This window comes from Ovis aries, chromosome 1, assembly GCF_016772045.2.
Source record: "Ovis aries strain OAR_USU_Benz2616 breed Rambouillet chromosome 1, ARS-UI_Ramb_v3.0, whole genome shotgun sequence".
Taxonomy (NCBI): domain Eukaryota; kingdom Metazoa; phylum Chordata; class Mammalia; order Artiodactyla; family Bovidae; genus Ovis; species Ovis aries.
Genome location: NC_056054.1, coordinates 278,282,096 through 278,304,211, shown reverse-complemented (window position 1 = coordinate 278,304,211; position 22,116 = coordinate 278,282,096). Strand labels below are relative to the sequence as shown.

Genomic DNA, 22,116 nt, shown 5'->3' with positions numbered 1-22,116 from the left:
TCAACGTGTGCAGGCCCTACGGCCCAGTTTACGAGAGAAGACGTACTAAGTTCTGAGAAAACACTCAGCATCACCCCTGATGCCAGCAGAGCATTTTCTGCCAAGTGCACCAAGCTGCTGCTACCTGCCCTCCGCCTTGGCCTCCCTATCTCCCTTCCAGATGTTCCAGCCGCCACTGTTCTCTGAGATAAGAGGGCTCCCTTCAAAACACCTTAATTAGACCAGACGGCTGCTGGCTCGGGGAACTCCCAAGGGGGTTGGCCTTGCAGCTTCAACAAAGTATCAGCTGCAGGACAACCTTGCAGGGAGTGACTGCCAAGCCAATTACTGTGGCAGCTACTACCCGGGCATGGGGGTGGGGAGCTCTTTCCCCAGGAGCCCGTCTCTGCAGAGCAGCAGCGCAGGGAGAGAAAAGGCCGCCTCAGTGCTGCCGACAAGCCAACGGCACAAAAATGGTCTTTGCCCCAGCAGGATCCAGGGTGAGAGGTCAGAGGATGCAGAAGCCAGGACAGAAGGAAGCAAAACTGGATAAACAAGTAACCATGACCCAGATGGCAGGCAGACAGGGAGGGGGGTGCTCTGGGCCTAAAGAATCCTGGTTGGCACCCAGAGGAGCTGCAGCAGGAGCGCCAGGCCCTCAGCAGGACGCCGTCAGGCTTAAAATGCCAGAGTTGTGCTTGCTGGAGAAGTCAAGCCAGTGACAGGGAATGTCCCACAGCGGAAACAAACAGACGGGATTAGGGAGTGAAGCTGTGACTCCAACACCACAGCATGGGCTAAAACAGGCACCTGCATACACATTCCCATCTCACCCTGTGTGAGAAAGGGATTTACTGCTCCCGCTACTCAGAAGAGAAAGCAGCAGCTCTGGACATTAAGACAGCTCCCTGCATCTGCTCAGCCTGCCCTGCAGAAGCACCGAGTGTGTTCAGGCCCTGTGGTTGTGCGCGTGTGTCTGTCTGTTCTGCTACCTCTCTGTTCCAGGCTGGACAAAAGCAAAACTTTCAAAGGTTAAGAATGAAAACCATAGTGGGATACAACTTCTCCCCCAAGGATGACTGCAATCAAAAGAGCAGGTAATACATCCGGTCATGAAGACACAGGAGTCCTTGGACACTGTTGAAGAGGCCGTGGAAAACAACTCAGCAGTTTCATAAAAAGTTAAACTAACAGAAAGCCCCCAAATAAACCCTCACATAGGTGGTCAAATGATTCTCGACAAGGAGGCCAAGACCATTCAATGGGAAAAAGGCAACCTTTTCGACAAATGGAAAAACTGAATATTCACATGCAAAAGAATGAGGTGGTTGGACTCTCACATCATACAGAAAAACCAACCTCAAATGGATTAAAGACCTAAAACAATGAAACCCTTGACAGAAAACATAAGGGAAAAGCTTAACATTAGACTTGTCCACGATGGCTTGGACAGGACACCAAAAGCACAGACAGCAACAACAGAAACACAACTTAATCAAGATGTACAATTTCTGTGCATCGAAAGAACACAGAGTGAAAGGCAGTCAAGTCATAGAGACAAGGGGAGGTTGCCAGGAATTGAGTAAGTGAAGCCGTAGGGAGCTGTTGAACAGAGTTTCCTTTTGCAGGATGAAATACACTAGAGAGACGATGATGGTTGTACAACAGCGTGAATTTATCAACACTGCTGAACTTAAAAATGGTTAAGATGATAAATTTTACGTGATACGTATTCTACCACAACTTTAAAAAAATCATTTTCAGTAACATTATTCATATTAGCCAAAAAGTGAAAAGAACCCAAAGTCCATCAACCGGTGAATTCATAAAATGCGGCATACCTCCTGGAATATGACAGGGCAGAAACTAGCGACAGGATGATACGAGCTACCACAAGGAAGAGCTGCAAAGCATTATGCAAGGAACCAGTCACCAAAACATCACATAGTATACATTTCAGTTATATAAATCTCCAGAAAAGGCAAATGTACAGAGATGGAAAGTTGACTGGGCTTCCCTGGTGGCTCAGTGGTAAAGCAACTGCCTGCAATGCAGGAGACCCAGGTTCAATCCCTGGGTTGGCAAGATCCGCCGGAGGAGGGATGGCAACCCACCCCAGTCCTCTCACCTGGAGCATCCCACGGACAGAGGAGCCCGGGGGGCTGCAGTCCACAGGGTCGCACAGTCGGACACAGCTGAGCAGCAGCAGCAGAAAGTCGACGGTAGTCTGGGCTGGAAGTGCACACGGGGTTGACTTCAAAAGGACACAAGGCCCTTTCTGGGGCAATGGAAACCTGGATTTCGGTGATGAGTATACTACTCAGACAGTTTCCTAAAATTATTGAACTGCACACTTAAAGCTAGAGAAATTTATGCCATGCAAATTATACTTCAATAAAGCTGTGGTTTAAAAGGGCAAGAACTTGCTATTAAACTCTATCTATTCAAATATGAGTTTTCTACAGTGTGTCCCAAAATTGAGGCTTATTTTCTCAAATACAAATGGAAGAACCTTAATGCTGCTGCTAAGTCACTTCAGTCGTGTCTGACTCTGTGTGACCCCATAGACGGCAGCCCACCAGGCTTCCCCGTCCCTGGGATTCTCCAGGCAAGAACACTGGAGTGGGTTGCCATTTCCTTCTCCAACGCATGAAAGTGAAAAGTGAAAGTGAAGTCACTCAGTCGTGTCCGACCCTCAACAACCTCATGGACTGCAGCCTACCAGGCTCCTCCGTCCATGGGATTTTCCAGGCAGGAGTACTGGAGTGGGCTGCCACCTTAATAAGTTACATTAAAAACCATCATCATCATAAAAAACCAGCCCCTGGGGGGCGGGTCTCCATCACTGTCCTTTCTGATCAGGGAAAAAGCAAAAGAAGTCACAACATCCAGGTGGCCACGCCTGTCAGAATCTACCCCAGCAAAGGAGAAATAACAAGTGACAGAAATAAGTCGTTAAGTAGGCTGCCCTGTTTTCACAATTAGTGGAGAGGCTGAAACAATTAAGACGCGCTAATAATAAAGCCCTCTTGCTGGCATTCCTCACTCACTGACACCTTTGACCTGCTGCCCTGCAGCTTTCTGGCGTGTTTGCAAATTCATTCTATTGGAATCAGAAATGGGTTTCTGTACAACGACTCCAGTTCCCCTCCTTAAACTACAGTAGAAAACGGAAGATGCAGCCTCAGGAGGGCAGGAGAAGAGGGGAGACTGACAATTTCTGAAAATGATTCCAAGAGAAGGAAGAGTGAGCTGGGGTTGGGAGGACTGGAGTGGGAGTGTCTAAGACTTGACTTGCCACCACTGTGAGCCATCTGAATTCTGCTCTTAACTGTGAGCATGTCTTTTTTTTTTTTTTTATCATGTATTTCTTTGGAAAAAAAAAAAAAAAGTCTTTCCTCCTATTTTAAAACAGCAGCAACACCTGGAGTCTGCTGTATGAGCTGTGATTCCAATAAATGTTGTCTCTGGAAGTGAAACGCTTTGGAAGCAGTTTGAATGATACTCGTGGGATTTGCAGCCGTGTTTCTCAAACTTTAATCTGCCCCCGAATTACCTCAGCAATCTTGTTAAAATGCAGATTCAGAATCAGGAGGGCCAGGGTGAGGCCCCAGAATCTCATTTCTAAGAAGTGAGGTGAGGACCACACTTGGAGCAGCAAAATGTGAAGGTGGCCTCAGGGATGCAACTGTTAAAACCTCTCTTCTCCCTGATTAACAGGAGCTTTCCACACACGCTGTGAATTTAAGCAGCTAAGCCATCCTTTCTGGGACGCGAACTTTTTTCTTTCCTCACTCGGTGACAATCCCTCTGGCTTACACAACTGCCCGTGGACGGCCCGCAGACAGCATAAAGCTGTGACTAGAAACCGGGACCTTTAAGATTTGGCGGCTTTGAGCCCTGGTAAAAGGAAGTGGGAGTGGGGAGACAGTCCTCCCTCAGGAGATGGAATTTGCCCGGGACTGAAGGTGAAAACTGGGGATCCCCTGGTGGTCAGCGGTTAGGACTCCGCGCTTCCCCTGCAGGGCGAGGGTCTGAGCCCCAGTCTGGGAACTAAGACCCCACGTAGAGCAGGGTACAGCCAAAAAAAGAGAAAAAGTGGAAACAGAATTGGAAGGAGAGAACAGACAACCAGTGAGGCACTCGGAAACACAGGCTCTCTGGAGACCTGGAGGAAGGGTGCCGTTCCGGTCTGGAAGCCACGTGGAACCAGGGAAGAAAGGGCTGAGAGCGGTCAGGGGTACAGGGGAGAAGAGAACTCAGCCCTGAGAAATGACCCCGGGGAGGAGCGCCGGGGACAGTCAGGAGGCACGCGGCGCCCTTGCGGACCCTCCCAGGCGCGCCAGGATCAGACCAGCGGGGAAGCTCTGGGACGGGGCCCGGGGCCTGGAAGACGTCCCTGCATCCGGGCCGGAGTCAAGTCAAGACCTGAGTCTTCACGGCGACTCATCAGATCCGGGCGAATCCAAGGCCCAGGACCCCCGTGACCCCCAGACACTGTCAGAACAACTCCAGGGCCGCGGCCGGCCCAGGAGGGGCCGCATCCCCCTGGAGGCCGAGTCAGCCCTCCAGGCCCAAAGCCGGCGGCGTCTCCCGGAGGGGCTCCGGAGGCTGCGGCCACGGAGCGCAGAGCCGCTCCCGGGGCCTCGTCCCGCGCGCCCCCACCGTGGGCTTCGCCGGAGACCCCCGAGGCGGCCGGCGCGGCCTCCAGCGCGGGCAGGGGCCCCTCGGTCCCGCCTGCTGTCTCGGCACCGAGCCGACCAGACGAGCGGCACAGGCGGCGCCGGGGCCCGCGTGGGGTCAGCCTCGCAGCCCCACCGGCCGCAGGGCGGGCCCCCACCCCGCTCCCCACCCCGCTCCCCACCCGGCTCCGCGGCCGGGTTCTCAGGCCGCCCTCAGCCCCGGGAGCCTGCCCACCGCCCTTCCCTACATCCATGCCCCCAGCTCCCAGGGCGACCACCTGCCTGCGAGGCCCCACGCCAGGCCGCCTGGCTCTCCTTCCGAAGCCTCTCCCGGCTCTCTCTTCTCTCTCCGCCAGGCCCCGCAGCCCCCCAGCAGCGGCTGGAAGGAACGGCCCCTCCGCAACCTGAGCACACGCCCGCCCCGCCCCGCCCGGAACAGGGCTCCGCTCAAAAACGCCACCAGCAAAATTAAGCACTTCTGTCTGCCGCTCCCAAGGCGACTGTCGCCTGCATCGTCCTATCTCCCCACCCCAAGGCCCGCAGGACCCGCGAGTCCGCGCTCAGAGAAGCCTGCTCGCTGCGTTCACCCGGCTGGCCAAGGAGCGAGCACCCCACGCCAAATCCTCGATCTCGACCTCGATCTCCTGGCTCTAAAATATCCTGTGTGTCTTCCTTCCTGGTGCAAAGACTCACTGTTAGCACGCGGATTCAGTGTGAAGTTTTCTACCTGAAACTCAAGACCTTCCATCAGCTGCTCTCCTCTTCGCCCAGGGGACCCTATTTCCCACTATTTCTGTTTACTCACTCTTCCTTTGCCTCCAGCTGGGCAAGTCACTGCACTAAGATCAAGAATCACCACTCAGCACTGGTGTTTTTTTCCAAGTGTAGCTGACTTACAATACTGTGTTCTTTTCAGGTGTGCTGCTGCTGCTGCTAAGTCGCTTCAGTCGTGTCCGACTCTGTGCGACCCCATAGACGGCAGCGCACCAGGCTCCTCCGTCCCTGGGATTCTCCAGGCAAGAACGCTGGAGTGGGCTGCCATCGCCTTCTCCGCCGCTTCAGGTGTACAGCAAAGTAATTCAGTTATCCTGTGTGTGCGTATATGTATTCCCTTCCATAACAGGCCGTCACAAGACACTGAATCCAGTCCCCTGTGCTCCACAGCGGGGCCTTGCTGGTCACCTGTTTTGTGCACAGCAGTGTGTATACGTTAAACCCAGACTCCTAAGGCACCCACCCCCACTCTGGGGACCATGAGCTTGTTTTCTGTGAGTCTGTTTCCGTTTTGTAAGTTCACTTGTGCTATTTTAGCGAACACGTGTAAGTGACACCATATGGTATTCGTCTTACTTCACTTACTAGGACAATCCCTAGACCCGCCCGTGCTGCAGCAAGCGACATTATTTCATCCATTTTAGGGCTAAGTAACAGCCCAATGGCAGAAAGTGAGGAGGAGCTAAAAAGCCTCTTGATGAAAGTGAAAGAGGAGAGCGAAAAAGTTGGCTTAAAGCTCAACATTCAGAAAACGAAGATCATGGCATCTGGTCCCATCACTTCATGGGAAAGAGATGGGGAAACAGTGGAAACAGTGTCAGACTTTATTTTTAGGGGGCTCCAAAATCACTGCAGATGGTGACTGCAGCCATGAAATTAAAAGACGCTTACTCCTTGGAAGGAAAGTTATGACCAACCTAGATAGCATATTCAAAAGCAGAGACATTACTTTGCCAACAAAGGTCCATCTAGTCAAGGCTATGGTTTTTCCTGTGGTCACGTATGGATGTGAGAATTGGACTGTGAAGAAAGCTGAGCGCCAAAGAACTGACGCTTTTGAACTGTGGTGTTGGAGAAGACTCTTGAGAGTCCCTTGGACTGCAAGGAGAGCCAACCAGTCCATTCTAAAGGAGATCAGTCCTGGGTGTTCTTTGGAAAGACTGATGTTGAAGCTGAAAGTCCAGTACTTTGGCCACCTCATGCAAAGAGTTGACTCATTGGAAAAGGCTCTGATGCTGGGAGAAATTGGGGGCAGGAGGAGAAGGGGACGACCGAGGATGAGATGGCTGGATGGCATCACTGACTAGATGGACGTGAGTCTGAGTGAACTCCAGGAGTTGGTGATGGACAGGGAGGCCTGGCGTGCTGCGATTCATGGGGTCGCAAAGAGTCAGACACGACTGAGCAGCTGAACTGAACAGCCCAATGTGTAAACACACCACACCTCTCTATCCATTCATCTTCGCGGACACTTAGGTTTAATTAGCGCTGCCTGTAACTGGAATAGTAGCTGCTGCTGCTGCAAGTCACTTCAGTCGTGTCCAACTCTGTGCGACCCCATAGACGGCAGCCCACCAGGCTCCACCATCCCTGGGATTCTCCAGGCAAGAACACTGGAGTGGGTTGCCATTCCCTTCCCCAATGCACGAAAGTGAAAAGTGAAAGTGAAGTCACTTAGTCATGTTCAACTCCTCGCAACCCCATGGACTGCAGCCAACCAGGCTCCTCCGTCCATGGGATTTTCCAGGCAAGAGGACTGGAGTGGGTTGCCATTGCCTTCTCCAGGAATAGTAGCTACCATTTGCTAACTATTTAGAATGCTCCAGATACTACACACAACTGCTAAATGAATCATATCACTTTAACATCACCTTAACTCAGAATCACACCGTAACACGTCCGTAAGAGAGTTCTCAACTCTCACCCATCTCAATGTTTCTCCCGAGGTCTCACCATCTTGATAAATGGATCCCTCCTCTCAGCTGCTCAGGGCGACAACCTACACATCACACACATTCACCTGTCCTTTGTTCACACGCCAGCACGCCCCCCAATAACTCAAATCCTGTTGCTTCTAAACTCATGATCCAGCCTCAAGCTGTCTCCTCACCTGTCCTCTGCCTTCATCCAAGCCACCATCCGCTTAGACCCAGACTGTAATAACTTCAAATGGCCTCTTTTCTGCTCTTTCTCTCACACACTCTATCCTTCTGAGAGCAGCTGAAGAGGATGCTTACAACAAGCAGGTCTTCTCTGGAGATACTGCAAACAGGTAGACAGATGGACCATGGCACGTCCATACAGTGGAGTATTTCTCAACAATAAAAAGAAATAAACTACTGATGCATGCAGCAACATGAACGAACCCCAAAGCCGAAGCGGAGTGGAAAAAGAACAGTGCGCACCACGTGGGGTCATTTACAAGAGATACAGGAATATCAAAGCCTTAGGGACACAAACGACCCGCAGCTGCTTCTGAGGGCACTTTCCAAGGGGACAAACACGTTCTGGGTCTGGCTACGCATTTGCTGAAACTGCTCGGAAGTAGATCGGATCATTTCACCCTGTGAGGACGGTCCAATGGGGCCCCGCCCCCCGGCCCAGCAGTCCTGGCTGCCTGTGACCCCGCCAAGCCCCCTGGGTTGGAGTCTCTGCGGCAGCCTCTCCCCGGGTCCCGGGGCCCGGGGCCCCATGCAGAGCTGGCTCCCTGCCGTCATTCGGGTCCAGGACGGTCCCCTCTTCGGAGAGGGCTTTCCGGGCACACGTCGGGCCGAGCTGCCCAGGAAGCCTCGTCCACAGCCCTGTTTTCCGTTTTCACTGTGCGCACGGCACTGAGCACTCTCTGCTGTTTTCTTGTTTACTGTCTGCTTCTGCTACCAGAAAGCAAGCTCTCCCAGAGCGGGCGCCCCTCTGTCGCTGGGCCCCAGTGTCTACGCCAGCGCCCGGCGCATTCCAGGAGGTCTTGCCGGATGAACGGGGATGCTGGCAGGACCCCTCTCTCCGCTCGACAGCCCTGAGATCCAAGGCTTGTAGAGGGGGCGGGACCCTCACTGACCCGCAGACTCACAGCATGAAAGCAGAACGCTGGGGAGCCCCCCAGCCCGTGTCCTGCCAGCGCTGGTGGACACGTCCCCGGGAGGTGGCCGGGCAGGTGGTCCTGCGGGGACGCGCGAGGCCTGGCTGCCAGGATTCAGGTCGCTGTTTCCAAGCGCGCTGACCTTGGCCTCCCTGGCCTCCTGCCAGCCAGCTTGAACACCCGCTTGTTAGAGCTGACGCAGACGAGCAACGGCCAGCAGTCACTAGGATGTTAGGGGTCACCCTGCGCTCCTGGACTCTCCCGCGGTCACAGAGGCCTCCCCCAGGAGGCTGCCCAGGCCCAGCACGGGTGGGGGCGGGCTCCACGATGTGGTCTCCATGGAAACACCCCTCACACCTTGCCCTGAGGTCACTGAAGAGACTACAGGAAACCCCCTCCTAAGATGAGGTGGTGAGTCACTCCAAGGGAATCGTTAGAAACATCATTCACACTTTTCTTTCCAAAATAAATGCATTTGACTTCTGATTAAAAACATAGTAAGTCCTGTGTCTGGGCCTCTGGGTACAAACAGAAGAACAGATTAAAGAAAGCCTACCGTGCGAGGAGGAACAGACTGGGAGGCTGGAGTGGATGTAAACACACTGCCTCGCGCCACAGGGATGACTGGCGAGGCCACACTGCGGGCCTCCCCGCGGCGCAGCTGGCGGAGCATCGCCTGCAGTGCGGGAGACCTGGGTTCCATCCCTGGGTCAGGAAGATCCCCTGGAGGAGGGAAAGGCTGCCCACTCCAGTACTCCGGCCTGGAGAATTCCAGGGAGTGTATAGTCCATGGGGTCCCAAAGAGTGGAACACGACTAAGCGACTCTCACCTTCACTCAAGGACATGCCTCGCAGCACAAACGCTCCCCAGCGCGCAGTGGTGACCTGAGCGGGCGAGAATCGAAACAGGGTGCTTGTCTGTGTAACGGATTCACTCTGCTGGACACGCGAAGCTGACACAGCGCTGCTCCGCAACTGCCCTCCAGTGAGAAGTTTTAAAAAGGAAAGCCTACCTGAGCGGCAACCTTCCCAAGTTGCCCATGGAAACAAATGCTGAGTGAATATATAAATGGCACGGGGATGACACCCCCGTGTTACATATGCACACATGCAAGACAAAAAGATGGAAACCCCAGGGTGCTAACCCTGTCAACTACAGAAAAGGCTACTGTACGGTCCATATGATTCCATTAAATGGTAAGTTCATCTTCAATATTTAACACGGGTTTCCAAGGATGAGCTGTTTGGGAAAACCAGAGGCTGTACAGTAATCGAGCCGCCCCACTGCTGCTCCTGGGGAGGACGGGGCCCTTAGCAGCCTCAGCAGACAGTTCTGGAGATCGGGTGGGTGTGAACCAGGAGGAACCATCTCTGTGCTGCGTGTCCACCCCCTGGGCCAGTAACAGGGAGGTGTCGGCGTCCAGTGGAGCCTTCTGGACCAGACTCCAGCCAGCCTTCTAGGAACCCAGCGACTGCACGCAATATGCACGGCTCTGTGTGGCCGGCTCGGTCACCTTCCAGAGCCAAGGGGGGGTGACGGCAGGACTTGGCGTGACAGTCACCAGCAAGGGCTCCCCAGGGCTGCAGGGAGGAGGAGGCCACCGGCTGCAGGGTCCTCCTCTCACCCAGCCCCTCTCTCCATCAGCGCAGCCGGCACACCTCCCAGATTTCCCGCCACATTCTTACCCTCGTGGGTTCTTCCAGTACATCTGAAGATCAAATTCCGATCTTTTCTTTCAGAAGCCTAACCAGGGGACTTCTCCAGCAGTCCAGGGGTTAGGAAGCCGTGGTTTCACTGCGGGCAGCCTGGGTTCAATCCCTGGTCAGGGAACTGAGAGCCCATAAGCCACGCAGAGCGGTGCAGCCACAAAAAAATAAAATAAATGTTTCACAAGCCTAATTAAAATTCATCCTAGTAAGCTGTCCACATCCAATGGCTTCCATTCTGTAAATGGTTAACCAATTTTAACTTGTTTTCTAGCTTAAAAACATGGGCTTTTATGAACTAGGGCTCCAGCTGAGAACACAGGCAGCCTAGGCTGCCACGTGGAGGGCCAGGGCCAGAGGCAAGGAGGCCACGCCGCGCTGTGACTCCACTGATGTGACCTCCAAGGGAGGCAAAGCTAGTCTCTGGCAAGGAGCATCACAGAAAAGGGCACCGGCGGTGAGGAGGGCGCACACGAGGCCTCTGGGGGGCTGGGAACGCTCCACAGCGATATCTGCGTGACAGCAGCACCGACGTGCAAATACGCGGAAGCGCACCCCCAGACCCTCACACACGCTGAAGACCTGAGCACCGCACCGGCCGCGCAGCACAAGTGCAGAGAGTGCTTCGTCTGGATCGTGCTGGAATTCTGCCGCGTGTGCAGTCTTATCTGCAGCTATTCGGGGACTCCTGAGTTCCCAGGATCCGTGAGTCCTCACCTCTCCAGCCCACCTGGCACCTAGGACGGCCCGAGTTGATACCCCTTTCATCTCCCTTCCACAGGGAACTCTCTGGGGCCAGCGCGGTGGCGCTCTCGATTGTCAGCTTTAAAGCAATCTAGGGCAAGCATCTGTCTGCCCCGGGCCAGTCATAAAGAACAGCTACTCTGCTCGCTTTACGGCCTGGACGTCTCAATGAACTAGAGAAAGCCTTTGAACATCCCTCTCAATAGGAGCACAATAAACATCAAATAGGAGGCGCGCGAGAAGGCCTGCCAGGAACGCAGGCCGCCGGTGGCCCATCTGCAGGAAGGCGCCCTGCCCGCCTGGGACGCGGAGGACGCGGGCGGGGGCGGCTCCCTCCTCCGCGCCCGGCCCGCCGGTGGCTGAGACGGCCTCCCAGCCTCTCTGTCCCCCAGGTGGGAGCATCAGATGACAAGCAGCAAAACGCACGCTAGCGACAGAGCCGCCGACCGCGACGGAAACGGCCAGAAAGTGAACGGACGTCGGTGGAGTGCCTGTGTTCTGAGAAGGCTCGGAGAAGCTCCACGATCTCGTCTTCCCGGTAAGCCGACGGGGCGGCCCCTGCCTCCGCGCCTCCCGTGGGAGACGGAAAGGCTGGCAGGCGAGGCCTGCCTGGGGGCGCCGGGCTGGGGGGCAGGCGACCCTCCAGGAGGTCGGGTGGCCTGCAGTCCCACACAGGCACTGCGGCAGTTTCAAAGCGTGGAGTCGGGTTCGAGTTAGGAGACTGTCCAGAGCCAGAAACCTCTGACAACTCTTCCCAAACCTTCCTCTCAGGGTGGAACAGACAACTCGGTCAGAAGCCCCTGAGCCCAGGCTTTACTGGCACTGAGCTGAGTATCCAGCTGAGAAGATGTTCTGACTGTTCCACGGCACCTGGAATGAGACCATGTTTCACCTTCTACGATCCCTACAACTGGTCAGACCCATGCATTTACAGAATTAAATGGACGCGGGATTAAATCCTGCCAGTGTGGACGGGTAAGATTTAGACCTACTGAATGGTAAACACAAACACACACAAGACCCACCAGCACGGCCTCAGAAAACACTGCTTTTGCAAGCACAGGCTTCCTAAAACAAAACAGTCCTCAGCAGATTTTTGTGCTGTTTTGCCCTATAAACTACTTTTCTCAGTTACATAAAACAGCAAATTGTAATCTGAAGGCTTTGCAGGCTGGCATTTCAATCTTCTCTGAGAGTTTAGGAGGAAATAATTCAACTTGCTCATCTTTCTCACTTTCTGTATGGTGCCTGCCAGATGAAACATTCTGCCCCAGTGCTTGGTTCCACGGCACCCCCTTTTAGAGCAATGTGGCTAGAGGCTGAGTAGGGTTTTTTGTTTTAAACGTCTTATCTACCCACCTGGGTGTGCTGTGCTCTGCTGTAACAATACTGCTGATCTGAAAATGTCGCCCAAAAGATACTTGTTTCTGTTTGGAAACCAACAATCCCCTGACATAAAACATCGCCTTTTAAAAGGGTGCCCTCAGTGGGAGGTGGGGGGCGGTGACCAGACTTTCAGGGGGTGGGAGGGATGGCAGAGTGGTAACGCTGGACTGCGGTCACGTAAGCACTGCTGGGCACGTTCACGCAAAAGCATCTGACTACACACAGTTGGTGAGTTTTATGGTCTATAGATTATACAAAATAAAGCTGTTTAAAAATATGCCCAGGATTCACAAACGAGATTTTTTTCAGATTTTGAGTGCTATTCAAATTAACATGAAAAGTATTCATTTTTTCCCCGGCTACAAAGTTATGGTATTTGGGGGCAAATCAACGTTCTCCTGAAGCAGTTTCTCGGCTTCTGCACCGTTGTCTCGGGGGCTGGGCCCCCGCGGCAGATGCAGAGGGGCGGCCCGCACCATGGGACGTCACCAACACCCTGGGCCTGTTCACCAGCTGCCCACAGGGCTGCCTCCCCCCATTACAATTGCCAAAAATGTCCCCAGACTTTGCCAAACATCCCGCGGGGGGCACAAGAGCTCCTGGGTAAGAGCCGCTGCTCCAGATGCTGGAACAGCAATCTGCTCCCAGGAGGATGGACAAACGCAAACAAAGGCTTCCCATGCTCCCCTCAACTTCAAGGCTGGTTCTCGTCCCCCCTCGAGTGCCAGCAGCCCCAACACCCCCAACACAGGGAGCTTTCACTCTCACAGCGGCACCGGTGCCTGTGCCCACAGTGGTTCACACCCTTCCAGGGCCCCTTCCAGACGATAAGCCATTATTCTTTAAATGAGTAATTTTCTAGCCCTGTGCCCACGTCTCTGTCTCAAGCATGGCTCTCAGCCCGGAGTCCCATCAACTGCGTGCTCTGGAACTGCCTGGCGGCCCCTGACTGGAACCCTGAGCACAGTGCCACGCAACTTCTTTTCTTGTTTCTAGTAATTTTTAGTGGAGCGCTGTGGATTCACAGCGTCGCGTCAGCTTCAGGTGTACACCAGCGTGAATCAGCTACACAGACACACACACCCACTCTTCCTTAGTCTTTTCCCGTGGAGGGAACCACAGGTTGTTGAGGACTATTTCCTTGCTTATCTGATACACAGCAGCGCGCACACGTCAACCCCAATCTCCCAATTTATCCCCCCACGGCTTTCTCTCCTGGCAACTATAAGCTTGTTTTCTACATCAGAAACTATTTCTGTTTCAGCACCAGGCAGATTCATTTTGCCAGTGCGGACCCAACAACAGTCTAAGGTTCCAGGAACATTCTGGGACCTTCTGTCTTTGAACTTCAAGGCTGAAGTCATGGTCTCCGTCTTAGAGATGAAGCAAGCCAGGTTCAGAGGGAAACTCCGTGGCTGGTGCCCAAGGCCACACACGCGGCAGAGCTGAGACCCGAGACCAAGCCCCGCGTTCCTTCTCGACTCCCACGCCTCCAGGGTACCCTCCTCTGAGCTGCTGAGAGGATGCACCAGGGACCACGCGCCTGCTGGTGCTCAGACACAGTAGCCCATCTGAAGTCCGCAGTGTCACCCTGCGAGGTGGCGGCTCCGAGCCCCGCGCTGTAGGCAAGGAGACGGAGAGTGAGGTAAAGTCCGCGTCCAAGGTCACGCACCGGGGCCTGAAGTGTGAACGCACGGGGCTCTCGCCCACCACCCCCTCCAGCCTCCTCTCCTCGAGAAATGGCCTATTTCACTAGGAAGAATCAGGTAATGGTTTTGGCTTTCCGGTACATAAATTACACTCTCATTCAAACAGATATGGATTTGGGCTCCTTGTAACTTACTCGGCGCTCCTATAACACTAAAAATCTAGTCCTATGCACATCTGTGAGAGCCCTGGAAAGGCCCTAGGTGAAAAATCACCAATTCCCTCCACCCAGCTGTCAAAGAGTGATCAGGCTACAATTTCACTACTGGTCTTCTAGCAGTGAATCATCTCGGTTTTTTCTAGTTCACTCAGCCAGTCAATAACCACATCACTTAGCATCTATCCAGAGTGACAAACATATCATCAAATAATCACACAATTAAAAGTCAAGACAAAAGCACCAGGAAGAAGACATGAGTACAGAGAGGGGTTCTGAAAATTTAGAATGGGAAGGCTGAATAGGGTTCTGAATGTGATGCAAGGAATCAGGTTTGCAGGAAGAGCTGGGAGTTCGCTTGAAGGTGAGGGAAGATGAACTTTCGGTCCTGGTGAACAGTATGTGCAAAGGCCCTGAGGCAGAAGGGAACCTTGCATGCACAGCCCTCAAAAGGGGCCGGAGAGACAGCAGTGGCCAGCCCATGCAGGGTCTTGCGGTAAAGAGAAATTAAGGGTCAGTAGGGACAGAATGTGCTCAGACCTACATTTTTAACGAGCACTCTGCCTGGGTCACCTGAGCGACCTGGGCCAGGACACAGTTCCAAGAGCTCTACTCCGGATCCTGCAAAACAAGTCTGTTTCTTTTTTTTTTCTCTCCGGGGTGTGGTGCCCCTCCCTGGCTAGGAACTAGCTCCCTTCTTTTTCTGCTTGTTTGTGAAGTTTAAAGGCCAGACTTTTATCAGGTCTGAGGCCTATTTTCTTTCAATAACTCCAACACCCACCCACCCCCACCCCCAGGAAAGTACTCCTCTTTCCAGAGAGATGCCACTTTTGCCAAGTGGCCGATCAGTGACAGAAGGTAGGGGAATCTGTCCTTTGGGGTTTTCTTATATAAAAGGTACAGGCAAGCTCAGAAAGGAACACAGATGCTGGTCTCCTGCACCTCCTCACACTCAAGAACAGTTAAAACACAAACAAAAAACCTGAGATAATATTAAGATCCCTGTCCTCCCTCTTGGCCACACACACACCTCCCCACCAACCCTCTAGGCCCTGCTGGCCCAGCTCCAAGCTGTCAGAACTGCTTTCAGTCTCTTCACTACTAGAGGCTGCAGCTCACCCCACCCTGCACCGCTAAGAGTTCTTAGCACCCACTGACACTTCCTCCAGGAAGCTATTCCTACCCAACCCGTGCTTTTCAGTCCGTGAAGGGCCTGGTCTGAGTGCCAACAGCATTCTAAAAAGGCAAGTTTTCTGAGATTCACTGTAACTGGCTCACCCACCACTTGCACGAAAGGCCGCGCACACGTCCGGCCAGTAGCCCCAGAAGGACACATTCTGGGTGTCACTGTCCCAGCTAGCACGACGCCTGGCACCCTGATGGGAATCCCTCTAACACTGCATGAACTAACGAGCAACTGGATATGGAGCCTCAGCCTCCCAGGAGCAAGAAGAGACACCTTCGATGACAAGGCGCTCCGTTCCAATAGGTTTGGTTGTTAACGTGCACGTAAAACAGTCAAGTTATAAACTTTAGAAAAGGCGCTAATTTCACTCACGGACATTTGAAAGGATTAAAAATATGAATGCAGGGCAGATGCTCAAGGGTTTTAGACAGAACCAAAACTTCAGGCAAGTTAGGGGAGCAGCAGGGTGAGAAGGAACCCGATTAAAAGACCACACTAGAAACTCGGAGCGGACAAGCGCCGCCGGGCCGAGCCCCTCTGGTTCCGAACCCGCGGCCGCCGGGTACCTGGGCCCGTTCCCGGCCCGGCGCAGACCTGCCTTGCGCCCGCGGCTCCCCCGCCTCGTTCTCTCATCTACGGCGCCTGCCAGGCACCCCCCGGGCCCTTCTAAGAAGCACTCTCCTCCTCGGTCACTTTTGCTCCTTCAGAAACACCAGCCTCGGGGCACCGCTGTCGCCCAGTTTCAGTAGTCCGACACCGTCCCGGGTGGCACTGGGGTTTGCCCGCGGGATGGGGCCTGTGAGCCGCCCAGCATCGCACCCCCATAGAGCAGCCTCTCAGCCTCGTCCCAGCCCTTCGGACATCGCGTGAAAATGGAAGCGGCGCCCGGGAGATGCCCGTGAGCACTCAAGCGTGAGTGCATGCTACCCCAGCCGACAAGCCTGCACGGAACCGGGCAGGGTCCACACAGGGCGTGAGCGGCGCGGAGGGGAGCGCGCCCAGGAGCCGAGACTCCCCTGCAGACGCTGAAGCCCCCGGGCCGGGGGACGCGCGCGCGGGGCTACTGACCCCGAGCGCCCGGCCTGGCCCCCTCCGCGGGGGGCGCAGGGCCGGGACGCCCGTCCCCGCCCCGCCGTCACCCGGCCCAGGCCGAGCTGACAGCGGCCCCCAGGCGGCGCCGCGTCCGGACGGGCAGAAGAGCCGGGAGTGCTGTTTACAGCCGAGAGCCGGGGCAGCGTCCCGGCTGCAAAGCAAAGCACGGGGCGCCCGGCCGCCCGCACGCGCAGCGCCCCGGGACCCCGCGGCCGCTCCCCCCGCCCCGCGCGCCCCGAGTCCGGAGTCGCGCCCCCACTTCCACCCAGCTCCGCCCAGAGGGGACGAGGACCGAGGGGGGGCGCGCAGGCCCCCGAGAGGGGCTCCCTGGGACCCGCTCCGCTCCCGGAAGGCGCCTGCGGCGAGCTCCTACAGAGCAGCAGCGCCCCAGGGCAGCGCGGACGCGGAGCAACGCCTGGGGGGGGGAGGGGTCCTCTCGGGTCGGCGCCCCGCGACGGGGCTCGGCCCGGGGCGGCTCTTCGGCCCGGGGGCGGGCGGGGGCCGGGCGGCGCGCCTACCTTGCAGGCGGAGTACACCCCGAGTTTCTCCAGCTTCTTGGCCCGCGGGGCGGAGCGCAGCTGCGCCTTCTTCACGGCGATCCGGGCCGAGCAGCCGCCGCCCGGGCCCTCGGCCGCGCCCGCCGCCGCCCCCGCCGCGGCCGGCCCGCAGGAGCCCGCGCCCCCGGCCGTCGCGCCCGGGGGGCCCTGCGGGGGCGCGGGGGGCAGCGGGGGCGCCCCGGGCGCGGGCCCGCCCGCCTCCGACATGCCGGCCCGGAGCGCAGCAGGCGCCGCGAGTCGGGGCCGCGGCCGCCGCCAGGGTCTCCGCCTGGCTCTGGGCGCCGGAGCGCGGGACCCCCACCCGCCGCCCGCCGCCGCCCGCCGCCCGCCGCGCGCCGAGGCCGCAGCTGCTCGCGGAGGGAGGGGCCGGCGCTGCCCGCCGCGCGCCGGGCCTCCTCCCCGCGGGCCTCCCCGCCCGCCCGGGCGCTCCTCCCCCGGCCGCGCGCTCCGCCCCGCCCCCCGGGCGCTCCTCCCCGGCCCCGCCCCCCGGGCGCTCCTCCCCGGCCCCGCCCCGCCCCCCGGGCGCTCCTCCCCGGCCCCGCCCCGCCCCCCGGGCGCTCCTCCCCGGCCCCGCCCCGCCCCCCGCGGCCTGCCCGCCCCCGCGCCCCAGGCCCGCGCCCGCCAGCGGGAAGGCCCGCCGCGGGCTGGAGGGGTGGAGAGGGAGGGGGATGCGGGCACCTGCCGGCCGCCCCCCCTCCAAGCCGTCCCCGCGGGGGCGCAGGCGGGAGGGACGCGCCCCGTCCGTCTCTCTACTCCAGTCCACCCGCCCTCGGAGCCGGGCAACTTCCTCCACCCTAGCGGGAGCCCGAGGGAAAAAAACATTTTTGAAAAGTACCCGTCCACGCTAATCCTTTTCTTTGTTGCTAATTCACCAAAATAAAGGCGTGATGTTTTGCGTGTCTCTTTGCAGTTCCTTTGCCTTCCAAGGTCTCTCTTTTAATCCAGAACGCTTCCAGCCTATAAGCGATCTCTGGATCCCATCCGGCAGAGAAAGGGAAAGACGTTAATGGATATTTTCTGACGTTTTTGTTCGAAAGGGCTGGTTGTGGAAAGAACGGTCGTCCAAGAAACGCCGTGTGAAAACTAAACGCAGGGGGAGAAGTTGGCTGCTCGCGCTCATCTCTGCAGGTGGGGGTTAGAACCGTACTCCTTTCTATATCCTTCTTCCCTGTAATGTTTCACAGTTTTCAAAACTGATATCACCAGCATGCATATTAAACATGAAAACAATTAGGCAGCATCCAAAAGAATGTGTTGATTCTGGCCTCAAACTTAAAAAAAAAAAAAAAAGCTCAACTCAGCGTTTTCAACTTTGTTGAGACTGTCGCAGACTACCGTTCCCATGGTTGATGACAAGGAGAGTGGTGGTTAGTAATTCGCAGAATGTTTCAGTTTTCTTCATTTGAAGGTTGTGCACTTTTGGTCGGCCTTTCCGAAGCAGCTTTTGAAAGCCCAATGCTATATTTCAAGACCCTCCACAAGTGTCCTGCTTTTGTACCGGCCATAATTTTTACATAATACGGGCCATTAATGTGCGTGTTATCAAATTCTTTGCATACTTTATAGCCTTGCCCAACTCCAGCCAGAATGCTTGCAGGAATGTGCTTTTCCCTGAAATTATTCCCTCTCCCATCCCATTTTTTTCCAGTTAATTTTCTCTAGCCTTTTTCTAGGTTCTCTGTGTTCTTTCTACTTTTAATACAGAGTGATATATAAAAATGAACTCTATTTTTTCTAAGTTTGTAAATCCAGGGACATTAGACAGCACAAAAGGAAAGGGCCCCTCCCAACTCGAGCCCCATCGGAAGGTCTGAAATGGTAGACTTTAGTTCCATCAGGACAGTCTCAGCAGGATGTCTTAAAGGCTGCAATCCCATGAGCAAAGGCCAACATCATGATGTCAGCAGATATTGTAAGGAGCTTAGTGGCGGCATTTGTCAAACTGATGGTCCCCTTGAGATCTGTGCATTTCACTGGATAAAAATATCCTTCCTATATTTAAAAAATTATATTTTTTAAAGAAATCAAAAATCGTAAATATTAAAGTCTAGTTGGTGGTTCTCCTGCTGAAAGTTTAGGGACACAGTGTCCTGATATATACCGTGTGCTTTAAGAATCATTAAAAAGAAGGTGGATTGATCTGTCTGTGAGGGCACAAGCAGGATCAGATAGTTATATAAGATCAGACCAGTAGAGCGAATGTTGAATCTAGACAGTAGGCATATGAGTGTTCACTGCAATTTTTAAATCTGCTCTGTACATTTGAAATTTTCATCATAAAATAGTGGGGGGAACCCAGCATCAATATTAACTTGCCCATCACCTCTCCCTCCTGAGCTGTCCCCAGAATTCAGGAGGCAGGCTATTTCCAGGATGTTTTGGAGCAGAAGAAAATAACCTCATTTCGGCCTACGCTGAAAACCATCACTGTCCGAGTGGTGAATCGCTTGTGACATCCGCTGAACATTATTTTTCATTATTTCCATGCTCAGAGCGCCCAGATGACGTTCTGCCTCAGGCTGAAGGCCCACAGTGTCAAGGCCTGCTTCAAAATGTGTTGTAAGCACCAGGCCGGTACAGTTCAAGGGCACAGGATCCAGGAGGCTTGCTGCGTCTACATAATCAGGCGCTGTGAGCATTTGGGAAGCACCCGGGTGCCGTCCTTGAATGAAGAGAGCACCAAGAAACTAAAAGGCAAGGTTTTCAGTTAGAAAGAATTCACAGCTGTGAAAGCACAACGATCTAAAACGCAGATGTCACGCCCTGGGGCCCTGAAAAGAAAGAAATGTTGAACTTAAGAACTGAGCCAGGATTCGCCGAAAGGCTGGTCCTGCTGACGGCCCCCTTGCTTCCTGACCAGTAACAGCCAGAGTCTCGGCGGTGCTCGAGCTGATGACCCTGCTTGACCGCGCCCCGCTCGCCGCCCCCCACCCCACCCCACCCCGGCCCCTCTACAGCCCCTGCGCCTAACTGGCTCGCCTGTAGCCTCCTGGGATCTGCATTTTGTCAAACTGCAATTCCTATTCTATTCCCAAGTAATCTCACTTTCTGGTAGTCCCAGCTTGCCTCAGTTTACCTCTTTATTTAGTCTGACACGACTTGCTGAAGGAAGAAAACCACAATTAGGAAAGAAAGGCTTGGAAAAAAGGATTTAAGGGAGCAGGTCACCGCCCGGAAATTGCTTCTGGCTTACAAACACTGTTGAACAGTGTGCAGCTGTCCCAGGGCCTTTGCACAAGGACGAATGCGTGAAGGCGAAGCGGAGTCTCGGGCCTGTCCGGCTCTGCAGCCCCGTGGACTGTCCGGCTCTGCAGCCCCGTGGACTGTAGCCCACCAGGCTCCTTCATCCATGGAAGTTTCCAGGCACGAGTACTGCAGTGGGTTGCCATTTCCTTCTCATACAAGGGTAATAGGATAGGTAAATGTCCAGAAATACTGCTGAATGAACCCTCTACAGGATGATACCGTCTGTGTTAAAACCAAACTCACACTGAAGCTCCCTGACTGTCCAGTGGTGAAGACTCCATGCGTCCACTGCAGGGGCACAGGTTCCATCCCAGGTTGAGGAACTAAGATTTCACATGCCTCGACGCACAGCCAGAAGCAAAACCAACTCATGCTGGCATACAAGCACAATTCTGTCTGTATCCAATCAGTGCATTTAAAAACGCAAAAGCAAAACAAAGACCTAGAAACATTTGCAGCCAGCTTCTAAATGGAGTTGCCGTTCACTGGACTCCTTTGAGAGTAAAGCTTCTTTTTCTCATTAAAAAAAAGATTTGCTTTTAATCAAGGGATAATCGCTTTGCAACATTGCGCTGGTTTCTGCCATATGCCGTCTTTTCCTCGTCTTCCTTTTCCTGTAAACTCAGCCTCCGGTCTGCTCACCTCCGTCTCCACGCTGCTGTTGTTTCGCCGCCAGGCTGTGTCCACCTCTTCTGGGACCCCTTGGACTGGCGCCCGCCGCGCCTCTCTGCCCGTGTGGGCTTTCCGGCAAGGACGCTGGAGCGGGCTGCCATTTCCTTCCCCACCCTGTCTCCAAGGCTATCACCTATTGCTCAGGCCATGGGCAACTTCCCTTCTGGTCTGTCTGCTTTTGCCCCTGTTCTACCACAATCCCCTCTTCACAGCTGAGCTTTCAAACTGTAAATGCAAGCCTGATCCCACAACCCCCTGCTTGAAACCCCCCCCCCATAGTTTCTCATAACATTGCAAATACACTCTCAACCCCATAACAGGATTGGCAAGGGCCACCTCTCTGGGCCCTTCTCCCAAACGAGTGGTTTAACTCAGAAAGCTTTTTCTGCCTCAGGGCCTTTGCATTTTCTGTCTGGCCTGACACCCTCCCCCAAACAGCATGGCTGGCCCCTGTTCATCCAGGATCCTTTGGCTGGAGACACCTTTCCATCCAAGAAAGGCAGGTTCGGGACCATCAGTCGCTGCTCCAACATCTAGTACCTTTGGGCCATACTTCTTCCTACTCAGCTTCTGTAAAACACCAACCCTGAAGGCCACAAGCGGATGGATGCTGTTCCCACCAAGGGCGCGTCTCCTCTCCAAGGGCTGGGTCTGCACCAGGCCGCAGAGCAGGTGCCCGGTGATTGGCATCGTCCCTCCCAGCACAGCCACCTGCTCTGGAGACAGAGGCTCGACAGGAGTGTAAGATGAAGACCGGGCGGGCAGAGGCCTTAGCGTGGAGATGCTTGGGCCAGCTTCCCACTGGAGAAAGTGACTGTGATCACTGGACTTTTATTTTAATAACCAATAAAATAAAGAAGAAAGAGAAGGAAATGGCAACTCACACCAGTATTCTTGCCTGGAAAATTCCATGAACAGAGGAGCCTGGCGGGCTACAGTCCGTGGGGTCACAAAGAGTCAGACACAACTGAGCACATGTATAATAAAATAAAATTTATCCTTCTAAGGAAAAATCATTGAAAAATAATCACCAAATGAGTCCTAGGATGGGGAGACGTAAAATCTCCTTCCTTGGTTCTCAAGCATTTTTGCAATTAAATCATGATTTCCAGTGTGAGCCTTAACTATGCCCTAAATACCATCAGTGCTAA

At 54.7% G+C, this 22,116-nt stretch overlaps 1 protein-coding gene and 1 long non-coding RNA gene across 17 annotated transcripts in view; one reads left to right on the top strand and one right to left on the bottom strand.

Annotated features, from left to right (window-relative positions):
• KAT2B (lysine acetyltransferase 2B) overlaps positions 1–22,116 on the bottom strand; it is a 112,512-nt gene that overhangs the window by 81,475 nt on the left and 8,921 nt on the right. For 15 of the 16 annotated variants that reach the window (XR_009598584.1, XM_060406771.1, XM_060406776.1 and 12 more), the window contains exon 1: positions 17,009–17,400. Coding sequence is in view for 14 of the 16 variants with exons in the window: in XM_060406771.1 (XP_060262754.1) it covers positions 17,009–17,254 (246 nt within the window). In the remaining 2 variants the exon portion in view is untranslated. Of the gene's footprint in view, positions 1–17,008; positions 17,401–17,882; positions 19,735–22,116 lie in introns of those variants that run through there. The other variant, XM_060406810.1, reaches the window with a different exon arrangement.
• LOC121817638 (uncharacterized) lies at positions 11,273–12,627 on the top strand. Its single transcript, XR_006057668.2, has 2 exons — positions 11,273–11,500; positions 11,734–12,627. It is a non-coding gene; the product is annotated as an uncharacterized LOC121817638 (long non-coding RNA).